At 60.2% G+C, this 13,335-nt stretch overlaps 1 protein-coding gene across 2 annotated transcripts; it reads right to left on the bottom strand.

Moving 5' to 3' along the window:
- Positions 1 to 42: 42 nt before the first annotated feature.
- Positions 43 to 12,633, bottom strand: GSE1 (Gse1 coiled-coil protein). 2 transcript variants are annotated; one of them, XM_042809369.1, is made up of 15 exons: positions 12,417 to 12,633; positions 9,349 to 9,548; positions 7,908 to 8,086; positions 7,412 to 7,609; positions 7,072 to 7,263; positions 6,660 to 6,955; positions 5,976 to 6,300; positions 4,069 to 4,649; positions 3,310 to 3,422; positions 2,863 to 3,133; positions 2,635 to 2,757; positions 2,198 to 2,548; positions 1,671 to 1,937; positions 1,376 to 1,479; positions 43 to 301 (listed from the first exon to the last, which is right to left on the bottom strand). In XM_042809369.1, the coding sequence occupies exons 1-15, from the start codon at positions 12,631 to 12,633 to the stop codon at positions 167 to 169; spliced, it is 3,552 nt and encodes a 1,183-aa protein (XP_042665303.1). In that variant the 3' UTR covers positions 43 to 166. The 2 variants fall into 2 exon arrangements, with proteins under 2 accessions (XP_042665303.1, XP_042665304.1); XM_042809370.1 differs by having other exon boundaries at positions 2,635 to 2,742.
- Between the last annotated feature and the right edge of the window lie 702 nt (positions 12,634 to 13,335).

Genomic DNA, 13,335 nt, shown 5'->3' with positions numbered 1-13,335 from the left:
TTTTTTTTTTTTTTTAATTATTATTATTATTATTTTATTTATTATTATTTTTATTTTTATTTTTTTTTTTTTAGCTTCAAACCTCCCAGTGAAAAATATTAAATATTCAAGGTAATAAAATAGATTATTATTTCTAGACTATATGTTCGGCCTAGCCCAAGGAGGGTCACCTGGGATACCCCTTGAAATAACCCCTAGACCACTGCATTGCAGGCAAGGCAAGGCACTTCCGCAGGTGATCCAGCTCTGCTTGCAGTCTCTCTCGTTCTGAGACAATCTTCTGCTTCTGGGTCCTTAATTCCTGCAGGGAGGCAGCAGAAGGGCAGCGTCAGGGCAGCAGACAGGGAGTGCAGGGGGTGGACAGTGCAGGGAACAGCAGGGACCTGCAGGAGTGTGGGGAGGCTGGAGGACAGTGGGGACACTGGAGGAAGATGTGGGGATACTGAGCGGAATGGGGACACTGCAGGAGGATGGGGGACCTTGGAGGACCTTGGGGAGATGGCAGGAGGATGGGGAGCTGCAGTAGCATTTGGGGATGCTGTAGGAGGATGGGGACCTTAGAGGACCGTGGGGAGAATGCACGAACATCAGGATGTTGGAGAAAGATGGGGGGGGGGGACTGAAGGGAATGGGGCACTGCAGGAAAGTGGGGACCTCAGAGGGAAATGGGGGGGATTGCAGGAGGATAGGGACAATGGGGACCCTGCAGGAGCATGGGGACACTGCAGGGTGATAGGGCAACTGTGGAGGATAAGGGGAGGTTGGAGAACAGTGGGGATGTTGGAAGAGGATGGGGGGGATTGAAGAGAATTGGGGGACTGAAGGGAATGGGGGCATTGCAGGAGAATGGGGAACTACAGGAGAATGGGGACCTTAGAGTACAATGGGGAGATGGTAGGAGGATTGGGCACTGTATTGGGTGGGGATATTGTAGGAGGATGGGGACACTACAGCAAGATGGGGACATCAGAGGATGATGAGGACATTGTAGGGGATGGGGACGTTGCAGAAGGTGGGGGTACTGCAGGAAGATTTGGGAATACCCCAGGAAGATGGGGGGGGATGTTGGAGGACAGTGGGAACACTGCAGGAATACAGGGACACCAGAGAAGGTATTGAAGGGAATTGGGGTGTTGCAGGAGGACAGGGGGATTGAAGGGAACGGGGCCACTGCAAGAGGATGAGGAACTTAGAGGACAGCAGGGAAAGCACAGGAAGATGGGGACACTGCAGGAGGATTGGGCACTGGAGAGGATGGGGACATTGCAGGAGGATTCAGGGCACTGCAGGATAATGGAGACCCCCCCCCCCCTGCCCCCCAGCAGGCCTGGATGCCCTGCAGAGGCCAGGTGCCCCCCATAGAAGCCCCACTCACCGCCATGCTGTGCGAAAGCTGCTCTGCCGTCAGGCTCAGGCTGTAGTGCTGGGCCTCCAGCCGCCGGCACTGTGTCTGCAGCACTTGGCGCTCCAGGTTTTGTTCTGCAAGGTACAGGGATTGGGGTGAGCACCTGAAAGCCCTCGCTCCCTGCCAGCTCCCAGGACAACGCAGCCCTTCACCAGCTGGATGGAAAAGGTCTGGGTGGCGGGCCTGGGGGCAGCAGGGCGTAAGGTGATGCTTGGTGACGTGACCCCATGGCTAACCAAGCCAGGCCCCAGTCCCCAGTCTCTACCTTCTATATGTTCCTGGTAAGCTTCAAAAATTGCCTCGATCCCTTGCCACTTGGGCCTGGGGCACTCCTCCTCATCCTCCTCCTCGTCTTCCTCCTCCTCATCCTCAGAGGCTGAGTCACGGCGGTCCCGTGGCAGCGGTGGGGCGAGCGCCCGGTGCCCCTCGGCCATGCCATTATGTGGGGCAGGCGGGCGGCTGGAGGCCTGAAGCTCAGGGATGTTGTAGTGGATGGAGGCGTCCAGCTTGTGGTTCTGCTCCGCCGTCCCCCCTGCAGGCACACAGCGTCAGCCCTTTCCCTGCTGGCTTCATTTTTCTCAGCCCCATGCGTTGAAATGGATGAGTTTTGCTACAACCCAGCTGTGTTTTCCCAGCATTATTTTTTTTTTTTTTTTTTTTTTTTAAAGAAAACCCCTCCACCATCTTTCCCAGGGACGCTCTGGGAATGGGGTTACAAGTGCATTTTCCCATAGTGCCAACCCACAGCTCTCCTGCCCGTGCCCCCGTGAGGTTGCTGCCCCAGCACGGTACCTTTGTGCTTCTGCAACGCCTTCTGCGTGGACTGCAGCACGGACTCGTGGAACTGGTGGGCAAACTCCTCAGCAATAAAGGGCTCCCAAGGCTTGCTTTTGCCATTCATGCTGTGGGACAGCGGCACAGGGACGTCCTTGGGCAGAGGGCCCCTGACATAGCTGAGGATGCTCAGTGCCTTCTTCCCCGAGTGCCCGTCGCTCAGCCGAGGCTTCTCAGCCGGCTCCTTCACCCTGGGCAGCTCTGCAGTTCTCAAAGGCTCCACTCTGCCCGGCTCTGGTGGCTTCTGCACCTCAGGCACTGAGGCTACGATGCCAACGGGCTTATCTGGGTCCAGCAGCAGCGGTGGCTCTTGGGGCAGAGGAGCAGCGGTGTCGGCACAGCGGTGCCCCATCGGCCACTGGAAGTGAGGGGGAAGGAGGAGTGGAGAAGCTTACCGGCAGCGGGGCCGCTGGGGCTGTCCCTTGGAGAGCTCTTCACCACCACGGCGGCCGGCGTTGGCTTCTGCTTCATGGCCTGCAGCATCTCCACCAGCTTCTCCTTGTCTGCCGCATGGGAAGCTGAGGTTTAGTGTAGCCTCTGCTCAGCAGGGTGTGCTTGCGGCACCAGGCAGCCCCGCAGTATGGGGACAGGGACCCCCACCCCAGCACGGGGCATGGCGTTACCTTTCCTCTTTTCAGCGCTGATGTGCGTGAGGTTGAAGATGGTGAGGAAGCGTTTCTTCTCCTCGAAGTTGGGGCTGTTGTTCATCTCGTCGGGGCTGTAGCGGGTGGAGAGGGGGAGGCGCGGGGAGGGCGTGCGGCGCTTGTTCTGCACCGTGGGTGGTGAGGGGCTGCGCTCCCGCAGCATCCGCCGGCGCTTGCGCCGCTTCTGGCTCAGTAATTCCTCCTTCTGCTGCTGCGTGGTGAGGCCGAAGAGCTGCAGGAACTCCAGCTTCTGGGGCCCGAGGGGGAGAACAGAGCTGGCTCAGCCCCGGAGCAGCACAGCACCTGTCCCCACCCTTCACTCCCATCTCCATCCCCATCTTTATCTCCATCCCACCCCCATCCCCATTTCCATCCCATCCCCAATTCCAACTCTGCCCCACAGCCAGCTGAGTGCTGTGCCCATACCTCAGAGGATGTGTCCAGCTTCAGCGGGGGCTGCTCGGCCACGCATCGGAGATGTGCCCGCACCTCCTCCTCGTCACTGTCATCACAGGAGTCATCCAGGTCGTAGTAGTAACCTGGGGACGGGGAGAGGCTGATAGTCAGCCTGCGGGGGGCATGCTGGGACCCCCATATACTGCTGGGGCCCTGGGAACCTGCTGGGACCCCCAGGAATGGCTGGGATCCTGCTGGGTAGGGATGCTCACCGCAGCATCCCAGCTCAGCTCTGTTTTGGGATGGTTTGCAGGAGGGACTGGAGGAATTACATCTCTGTTGGCTGCTTGTAGTGGGAGGGCTGACTCTCCCCTTGCTGCTGGGGCACCAGGGAAGGAAACACCCCAGGAGCACCTCGTACCAGGGACACAGGGGACACACTGTCTGCCTTGACAGGGGGCACCAGGCTCAGCAGGTTAACGGGGCACAAGGGGGAGATGGCAGTGCTGCCCCCACACCCCGCTCCATCTCCTCCTCGCTGCTGTTCACATCCCCGTTCGCACAGCCCTATTAATATTTAAAACCAGCTTATTAGCCTCAGTTCATCATTTATTAATTGGGCATGTCTAGAGCGGAGGATTTACCAAGCTGCTCTGATTTGGCTTTTGGGAACATTTGCATCGAATGCCTGCAGGCTGGGCTGACAGCATCACAGGGGAACCCCCTCCTGGCTGCCCCCACTGGGGCCCTGGTCCCTGGGGGGGGGGGGGGGGCAAGCCCCCTCCTCACCTTTCTCCCGGGCTTCCCGTCGCCGGCGCTCCTCCAGGTCCAGCTTGCTGACCAGCCTGCGGTGCTGCTGCACAAACTCATCATAGATGTACATGGGGTCCTGTGCGCGGGGCTGGGGGGGTCTGTAGGGTGAGCTGGGCTTGGTCACCTCCCCAAAAGGGGTGGCTGGGGGTCTCTGCTGGCTCAGGATGCTTTGCGTGGATTTCTCCAGCTCGGCTAGGAATGGTGTGTGGGTGAAGCCTGTGTGCTCCGCAGCGCTGGGCTCTCGTGGCAGGGGGTATTTCTCCAGCGCATCCCTTTTCCTGGCACTGTCTTCCAGCTTCTCGGGGCAGAAGACTCTCTCCACCTTCACCAGCGGGATGCCCTGCCGGCTGGGTTCAAAGGGGGCCGGGTGGCCGTGGAGGACGTGAGGCTCAGGGAGGCGCCGGGGGGGCTCCGAGGGGCTCTCCATCAGGGAGACAGGGTTCCAGAGGGATGTGGTGATGGGGTGGTGCTGGGGTTTGGGGGAGATGAGTGGCGGCGGACCACCGAAGTGCTGTCCTGGCTCACGGATGCTCGGCTCATGGCGGCTTGGTCCCGACCTGCAGGAAGGAGATGAGAGGGAGGGATGGAGAGGAGAAGCAAACCCTCTGTGCAGGCTGGATTTGGGGAGGAATGATCTGCTGGGTGCACAGAGGAGGGTTGGGAATGGGACACAGGACAAGGGACCACTCTGCACGACTGGGATGGCACAGGCACTCAGCGTACAAAGAGTGATGCTGCAGTGAAACCTTCCCTAAACACCCAGGGAAGGAGCAAACCTGTTAGCAGGATAAATATTTCATGTGCCGAAGAGGAGCGTTTAACGCTTTTCCACTCGAGCGCTCCAGACCTCTGCGCAGCAGAGCAGCGAGGGCTCAGTGCTGCCAGCCGGGTGGCAGCTGCCACCGTGCCACAGAGAGCTTCTGCAGGCACCAGCACTGCTGGCTGAGGGCATCACCTGCCCCGGTGGAGAGTGGGGTCCCTGCCCCTCCCCACCATCTGGGGGTCTTTAGCGGAGCTTACGTGGGGCGAAGGCAGGATGCTGTGTGAGGGACCAGGATAAGAATGAGATGAGGATAGGGATGAGAAGAAGATGGAAATGGGATAGGAGGAAGATGAGGCTGTAAGAACACCCCCCTTTCTCCCCCCCCTCCTACTTGCTGCTGTGCTCAGGGTGACCTTGATGTCTCTTCCCTGCTCTGGGGAGGGATGCACGGATGGGGGCGGGCGGCTGCAGCAGGCACTTGCCATTGTGCCGCCCCGCAATCCGCTCCTTGTTATACTCGATTAGCTGCACTAATCCCCTTGATATCCAAAAATAACAATGGGAGCCGGCAGCAGAGCCGACTGGATAAGCCCACACCACCAGAGCGAGAAAACCCGCGTCAATGCAGGGCTGTGGGCACGGGGTGCCCCCCTCATCCCACTGCGCATCCCTCTATCACAACAGCTTTCAGGCTGAGCAAGGGGAAGCTGCAATTAGCGGTGCCGTCGCCTCGGCAGCACCTGGCTGCTCACTGCTGGCCCTCGGCCACCTCCCGGGCTCACCGCCTGCTGCCGCGCAGATGTCAGGCAGTGGCACCACACAGTGCTGCCAGCACAGCCGGCCTGGCTGGCACAGCACGGCGGGGACCTGCTGGCACCGGACACACAGCTCGCCTGGTGCAGGGGGGAGGGGGGGGAAAGCATGAAGGCTGCCCCCGCGCCCCACCAACGGGGGGCTGGTCCTGCTAAGAGCCAGCTCACAGGGTGGCAAAAATGGCAGCAAGATGGGATAAAAAAAATCTTACAAAGCCTTCAGGAAGATTGGCACAGGGAGCATGGAAAGGGGCATCCCACATCCTGGCAGAGAAGCAAAAGCCACCCGGGGCGTGCAGCCCTACTACCTGGGGTTGTCAGGCCGGTGCTCGGGCTCAGGCTGGCTCGGGGTTCGCCCCATGTCGAGGTGCTGCTCCAGCACCTGCTGGCGAAACTCTGACACCTGGGACTGGCGGTCCTCCTTCTCCTGGCGCAGGCGGCGCTGCCGGGCCAGCCACTTCTCCTCCTCGTTGGTGCGGTGGATGAGCAACGCCGTGGCCGCGCTGCTGCCGGGCAGGGGGAAGACGTTGTGGTTGGGGATGAGGCTGGGCACGGGGTGGTGCGAGGTGGGTGGTGGGTGCAGAGGGTGCTGGAGGGGCTTCGGCGTGGGCAGCACCGAGTCCTTCAGTTTCTCTGGGGAACAGAACAAAAAAGGGGAGACGGAGGATTGGTGGGGTGCACGCTGAACCCTGCCTGTGCGTGGAAGAGGGCCGCCCAGCATCCCCGCGGGATGGCGGCCTGCAGCTCCTGCTCCCCCTGCCTGCTGCCAGCCCAGCTGCTCGGCGTGCCGGGCTGAAGTCAGATGGCACAAACGCCTCTCCAAGAGTCCCGCAGCAGCACCGCTGAGCGCACCGCAACAGCTGGGCTCCTGGCACTGCGAGCTGGCAGCCAGAGAGCTGGGCTTTGGGACCCGACCCCCTCAGTGCTGGCCCATCTTTACCATCTGGAGAGGAACGGGGACCAGCCCCCAGTGCCACCCACAGGGTTGTTACCTGCTCTGCCGGGCTCCGGCAGCTTGCTGCGCTCTTCAGCCGGGTGCCCCCGCAGAGCATGGAGCTCGGCCACAGGCAGGAAGGGGCTCTCCATGGCTTTCACCATGCTCAGCTCCTTCTCCCTGGCACGCTCCCGCTGCCTCTCCAGCTCCCGCTCCTTCTCACGCTCCCTCTCCAGCTCCTTCTCACGCTCCCGTTCCTTCTCCCTCTCCCGGTCCGCTTCCCTCTCCCGTTCCTTCTCCCGTTCCCTCTCGCGTTCCCTTTCCCTCTGCCGCAGCTCCTCATCCATTTGCAACCTGCGAAAAAGAACCAAAAGAAAAACACCCCCCATCAGGTGCCCGTTAGCCTCCCATAGACCCATAGACACCCCTGCCCCCCCCCCCCCCCCCATCTCCACCCCACAATCACTCACCTCTCAGCAGCCAGGCTGGAGATGCGCTCCGATTGCAGTGCGGAGAGCGAGGAGTGCGAGAGCTCGGCAGGGTACCTCACACCTGACAGGTGCAGGTGCATGGCAGAGGGGTGCAGGGGGGGCAGCGAGCCTGGGGCCGGCAGTGGGTAGAAGGGGGACCGCAGTGCTGAGAGGCAGTAGGAGTCGTCCATCCTGGGGAGACAGAGGTGCTCAGCGAGGTGCAAAACCCCAAGAAGGGAGAAATCCTATCCTGGAGGGTTGTTGCAGCTCGCAGCACGTCCCCTTGGGGTCATCCCCCCTCCTCCCAGTAGCATCCCTGCCGGTAAGGGTGAGTGCTCACCTGAAGGCAGGGTGAGGGAAGGGGTGGTGTGTCAGGTAGCTGGGGTGGTAATACGCAGCAGCCGCAGCCGGGTCCAAGCCAAGAGGTGGCAGTGAGGACATGCGGAGGTCCTCAGCTGTGTGGTAGGGCCGAAAGCTGCGCAGGTAATCCTCAGTGACAGCGCTGGGTGGCACCACGTGGTGCACAGGACGCTGCAGGCTGGTGGGGAAAGGGGACAGTGAGCATCAGGGGGGTGTCACCCCCACCTGAGAGGGGCTTGTGGTCTGCATCTTCCCACATCCCTGCCCATCTTGCATGCTGCATTCCACACCCCCCACCACCCTGCACCCCACACTCTATATACCACATCTTACATCCCCTATCCCACACCCTGCATCCCTTATCATCCCGCATCCTCCCAAATCCCACACCCGGCATCATCCCTGCATCCCACCCCTCGCATACCCACATCCCTGCTCCACCCCACATTCCACATCTCCCCCTGACACCGACTCACTTGAGAGGTGGGAAGCGGGAGTCCTGGACCACAGAGCTGGGGGGCAGCCCAAAGGAGTATGGAGTGCCCAGGAGGTGCGTTGGGACCGTGGGACCCCCCGCTTTCTCCTGTGTCAGAGGGGGCTCAGAGATGAGCCGCTCACGGCTGCTGCTGCTGCTGCCTCGTGACCCTGCTTCTTGCTGGAAGGCAGAGGGGTAGAAAAGAAGAGCTAGCTGTTAGGGCATGGTGGAGAGCATCCCCACATCCACACTGTTAAAGCATGGGGCTGAGAGGCTGCATAGGGGTCACCCAGCTGGAGAAGGGGGTGCTGATGCTGGGGATGGGCCGACAGCAGGACGTGCTGTACCTGCCTGCAGATTTACAGGCAGCTTTGTTCTCCAGAGCCATTAATCACTCGGAGGATGCAGACACCAACGGCGCCCGGAGCAGCACAGCCGGTGTAAATCCGGCAGAGGCCCTTTGATAACAGCCATAAAACGCAGGGCCAGCCCCGGGGGGAGCCAATGGCAGCACCCCATCCCACTGCCTCATCAGTCAGGCGGTGAATTCCCAACCAGGATGAAGGTCACACGCACTGACCTCAGCTCGGGGGGCACCCTGGGGTCACCTGGCAGCACCGTCCCCATTACAGGGGCTGAGCCAGCGATGGAAGGATGAGCCCTAGCAGCAGGAACCAGGCTATTCCTCCAATCAAAGGCACGGCAGTGCAGGCTGCAGGACCCCAGGGCAGGCTGCAGGACCCCAGCCAGCCATCGGGGACGGTCCCAAGGTCACCGCAGGCGGCACAAAGGCCGTCCCCCCGCAGCCTGTGCTGAGCACAGTGCGTGTGAGGCTGCGCTCTAATTACCTCCCCCAGCTCCAGGCGTCACGCTGCAAGCACAGCTCTGCCAGACAATAAAGCACGCTCAGTTAACCTATATTCCACTGGGGTCACCGAGGAGCAGCAGGACGGCGTGCAGGGGGGCTTGGTGGGGTGGGCAGCACCCGGTTACCCTGAGCCCCTCCATGTACCCAGGGGTTTGGTTTTGTTCCTCCCCACATCCAGTGTTTCTCATCCCTTCCCTCGCTTCTCCGCTTTGTGGTTTAATTAGTCCTTCCAAGTGGCATAATCCCCCCGGGAATCTGCTTGCAACATGCAAGAGGAGAGGAGAAGAACTAACGATGCTTCTTAATTAGCCGGTGCGTCGTCTCTCCTGGGGGGGGGGGCCCGCCACCATCCACCACCTCCCCACTTCTCTCCGGATGGCAGCCTGGGGATGTGGCAGAGGGGACAAAAGGAGCACAGTGCCGGGCAGCACCACGATGGGGAGCAGCTCCCAGCACTTTTATCACGCTTGGCACAAGCAAACGGCCCTCACACTATCAGCACAGCACACGGCAGCCGCACACCCTCTGCTCAGTGCCTTGGTGTCCCTTCTGGAGATGGGCTCCCCATCCTTACCTGCCTGCCCTCGCTCCTCCACACCCCGTTGACCGTCTTGGTGGGGGCGATGGTGACGACGGGCGGCGTGCTGGGCACGCTGTGTCCCCCTGGGGGCACAATGATGGGGCCCATGGGGCCACGTTTGGGCGTGCTGGCAGGTGAGCTGTGGTTGGTGGCTGGTGAGGAGACGGGCGACGACTCGCTGCTTATCGAGGAACCTGGGAAACAAACAGAACAGGAGAGAGGCAGCTGTTAGAGGCGCCAACCACCTCCCCCTTGCCTGGGGGGCAGCAGCAGGTGAAACCATCCCTATGTCCACGGAGACCCATCCTCTGTAGTCCCGGGCTCAGCTTGGATACAGGGGCTCATTTCCATCTCTCTGCAAACCCAGCTGAGCCACAGGGAGAGGGAAACCCAGCTCACTGCCCCCATAACCCAGCTCAGACCCCAAGGGTGAGCATCACCCCCAGGGCTGAGCCCATGCTCCGGTGCCAAGCAGTGCCAGCCAGGGCTGCTCCCAGACGCCGGTGTGAGGATGCGTGAGCAGCTCCTGGTAACCCTTGGGCAAAGCTTTGGCTCCATTTGCATAATACATCCGTATTTGAAATTATACCCACCCCAGGGATGCTGGCTGTATTTGCAAGGGAAAAATAAAACCCTCTGAAATGGAATTAAGGCGGAGAGTGCAACGCGTGGAGAAAAGCAGAGCTGGAGCAGCAATACAAATTCCACGCTAACTGGGGCAGGAGGAGCCCAGCATGCGCTCGGCTGCAAATTGCCTGCACACAAATCCCCAGGCGAGGATCAGCTCCGGGTGCAGGAGCCAAAATGCACCAAACTGGCCACCGGCCAGAGCCTGGGGTGCCCAAAGCCACCATAGTGAGGCTGCCTGGGAGGTGGCAGCTCTGCCCGGCCACGCACGGATGCCGTAGCCTTGCATGAGCCAGCCACCTCCCTCGGGTGTGCAAACTGTCTGCGAGCACACGAGCTGGCTGCCCTCAACACGCAGTGCAGCTCCTCACCCTGCACACATCCCCCTCCACTTCCAAACGCCCTCAGCACACGCAGCCCAGCGCCGGGACGCGGAGGGAGCACGGATGTCCCAGCTGCATCCCAAAGGATGCAAGCAAGGCAGGCAGGATGAGCGCAGCAGCACTCTGGCCACACCACCTTATTAATTATTCCCGAGTTGCTCCGAATCGCTTTCATTTCAAGAGCGGTGAGGCTGGGGGAGAGAAAGGCTGCCCGCCACAAAGGAGGCACCGATACGGATTTGACACCCACTGAAGTCTATCTTGTCAGCGCAAGGCCAACAACAATTAGCAGCCTAATCCCCTCTGAGCTGGGAAGCCATTACTCACCATGCGATAGCGTTAACAATCAATACCATCACAATGAGCCCGGCAATTAATGAAGCTAAAGTCTTACTTCAGAACCTTAATTCTCACTGTGTGGCTTTAAACGGGAGGGTTTGTGATCGTTATAATTAACTGGCGGTATTCAGCCAGGAGTTAGTCAATGAAACTAATCTGGATTGGAGATGACAAGAGGCACAGTGTGATGGTGTCACCTTTGTTTTCTGACCTCCTGCTTTCCGCTCAGCGATAGCAGATTAGCAGCTGGGGCTGACAGGCAAATGTAATTAACAGCTGAGACCCTGAAGGAGGAGGGAAAAAGAAGAAAGCAAAGGGGGGAAAAAAAATCTACCCTGCAGGCAGAGTTGTGCAGGGGTGAGCCTGGATGCCCCGGCCAGCCCCTGAGCTCTGGGGTTCTTTGTGACTCGCTCCATCCTATAGGGATGGACTCAGCCCTGAAGCAATGAGGGATGTGCTGCAGGACCCCATCCATGGCCCCTTCCACAGCGGGATGGAAGCGTGTCCCTGTGCATCTCTATGCATCCCTGTGTCCCCACGTGCTGCAGGGCTGATCCATGCATGCAAACCACCTCTGGTCCACAACACCACAGAGAAAAGCCCTCTGAAGGCATCATCCCATCCACAGTGTGCCATGGCCAAGCATCGTCCCAGCTCCGTGGGAAGGGAAATGGGATGAGGATTGGCTTTCCAGGAGGAAAACCACAGCATGGAGCAACACCCAACACAGCACTGCAGCCCACAAGCATGGGAACCCCTGGGATGAGGTACTCGGGTAGCCAGAGAGGGGAGGAGGATGGGTTCTGTGAGCAAACTGTGCAGCAGTTACACACAGCCCAGCAGAGGGAGAGGAAATCCAAAGGGATTGCGGCGGCTTAGCATGAGACAGCATTGCTGGGGCAGGAATTTGGGTAGGGCTGCACACAGGGAGAGCACTGCAGGAGGGAGGAGAGGGCAAGCTGGCAAAGGAAACCCCAAGGAACTGAGCAAAAATATATTGCTTTGGATGGGCTGAGCTGCCTGCACTGCGCTGTGCCATGGCTCTTGCAAATAGTGCTTGTGAGAAGGTTCTTGCCAAGGGACTGGGTTACGACAAGGAGCAGCCAGTGGGGCAAATATCAGGGAGAAACACTTTGTGTTTGCAAAGCGGCTCTGAAAGCCCACATACAACCCCCTTGAAAGCTGCAGCCCTGCCCCACAGCAGCACCAGGGCAGGATGGCAGAGGAGTGGGGTGCTGTGGGGTGGCAGGGTGTGGGGGTACCCTGCATCCCTGGGCACCACACATCCCTCCCTGCCCTACGCCACGCCACAGGGCTCCCGGTTACAGCGCAGGGCTGCAGCATGGGTTTGTTATGTAGCAGGGCTGCAGAAAGAACACATCCAAGGAGCCTCCGGAAAAATGAGATTCGGAGAGGGGGAGGGAGAAGGGGAGGGAGGGGGGCGAGGACAAGCTCCGTGCTGCGCTCTCACCAGACTTTCTCTCGGGGTACAGCGAATGATATGGCATTTGGATTACTCCAGCTGAATTGAATTTCTAAACTGCCCCCTCGAGACACGGCATTGAGAAAAGACATCAGTGAGAAAACACCATCCTGCGGCTCGGGGCACCCGCGGTGCCACGGGGACACAGGGGTGGCGGTGGTGCTGCTGCATCCCGGGGCAACCCAAGGGTTGTTTCCATCCGTTCCCATCCCACCCGGCCCCATATGTACCTCTGGGCTCCTCAGCTTGCTTGGCGAGTTTGCGCAGGGCGGCGGCGAAGCTGGAGGACGGCGCTGCCTGGACGGACAAAGTGCTGCTGGCCGCCGGGCTGCCATTGGGGACGATGGAGCCGTTGAGAGGGGAGGGGGTCAGGGGGCTGACGGTGGCGGTGGTGCGAGTGGCGGTGGAGAGCATTCCTAAGGAAGGCGACTTCGACTCATGGCTCATGCCTGCAAACGAGAGCAGCGCGGGTCAGCAGCACTGAGGGGTTGGCACAGGGTGGGCACAGCACCGGGCTGCGCAGCCCCCCTTTTCCTCCCCCCCCCACCAACCCCAGTGTGCCCCCAGTAAGCAGCTCGTGGCGGCGGGGCTGCAGCTTATGGAACAAAGCGAGCGCGCCCGGGCTGCTCGCCTGCAGCAAACAAGCTGCCACGGGGCCACCAGCTGCCGCCAGCGTCACATGGCCCCACTGATCCGGCACGCCGCGCTGATAATGGAGCAGGGGGGGCTCAGCATGAGGGAGGGGTGCTGGGAGGAGGGGGGGGAAATGCAGGGCTGTGGGCATCAACGCAGCCCCCTGGCAAAAGGGTGCAGCCGCATCCCGTGCTGCAAACATTGCAACCCCAAAACCCCACCGCTGCAGCCTCCCATCCCCTGGAGCGCAGCCCCCAGGTTGCTGGCACCGTAACCCCACAGTAATGCTTCTGCATCTCCCAATCGTCACCGCTGCACCCCCAAATCCACGCCATCACATCTCCACTCAGCACCATTTGATACTCAAATCCTCACAACTGCACCTTCACTGGGGTGCCCCCACATATATGCCTCAATCCCTACCAATGCAATTGCAAATCCCCATCGTTGCCCCCCATAATACCACCCCCAGTGGGCACTGCTTCAAGTCCAAATCCCCACTACTCCACTTACAAA

Source organism: Centrocercus urophasianus, unplaced genomic scaffold, assembly GCF_019232065.1.
Source record: "Centrocercus urophasianus isolate 14NV4802_14NV808 unplaced genomic scaffold, USGS_Curo_1.0 seq_1176, whole genome shotgun sequence".
In the NCBI taxonomy this organism is placed as follows: Eukaryota; Metazoa; Chordata; class Aves; order Galliformes; family Phasianidae; genus Centrocercus; species Centrocercus urophasianus.
The sequence above is the reverse complement of the archived record's forward strand: the minus strand, read 5'-3'. Positions and strand labels throughout refer to the sequence as shown.

Bases quoted from the DNA above. Each gene is read 5' to 3' on its own strand.
- GSE1 (XM_042809369.1), bottom strand. From the start codon at position 12,633: ATGAGCCATGAGTCGAAGTCGCCTTCCTTAGGAATGCTCTCCACCGCC. The intron at 9,549-12,416 runs GTACATATGGGG...TTTGTTTCCCAG, and splicing joins GCAAGCTGAGGAGCCCAGAG to GTTCCTCGATAAGCAGCGAG. The intron at 1,938-2,197 runs GTACCGTGCTGG...GTGTGCCTGCAG, and splicing joins GGCGTTGCAGAAGCACAAAG to GGGGGACGGCGGAGCAGAAC.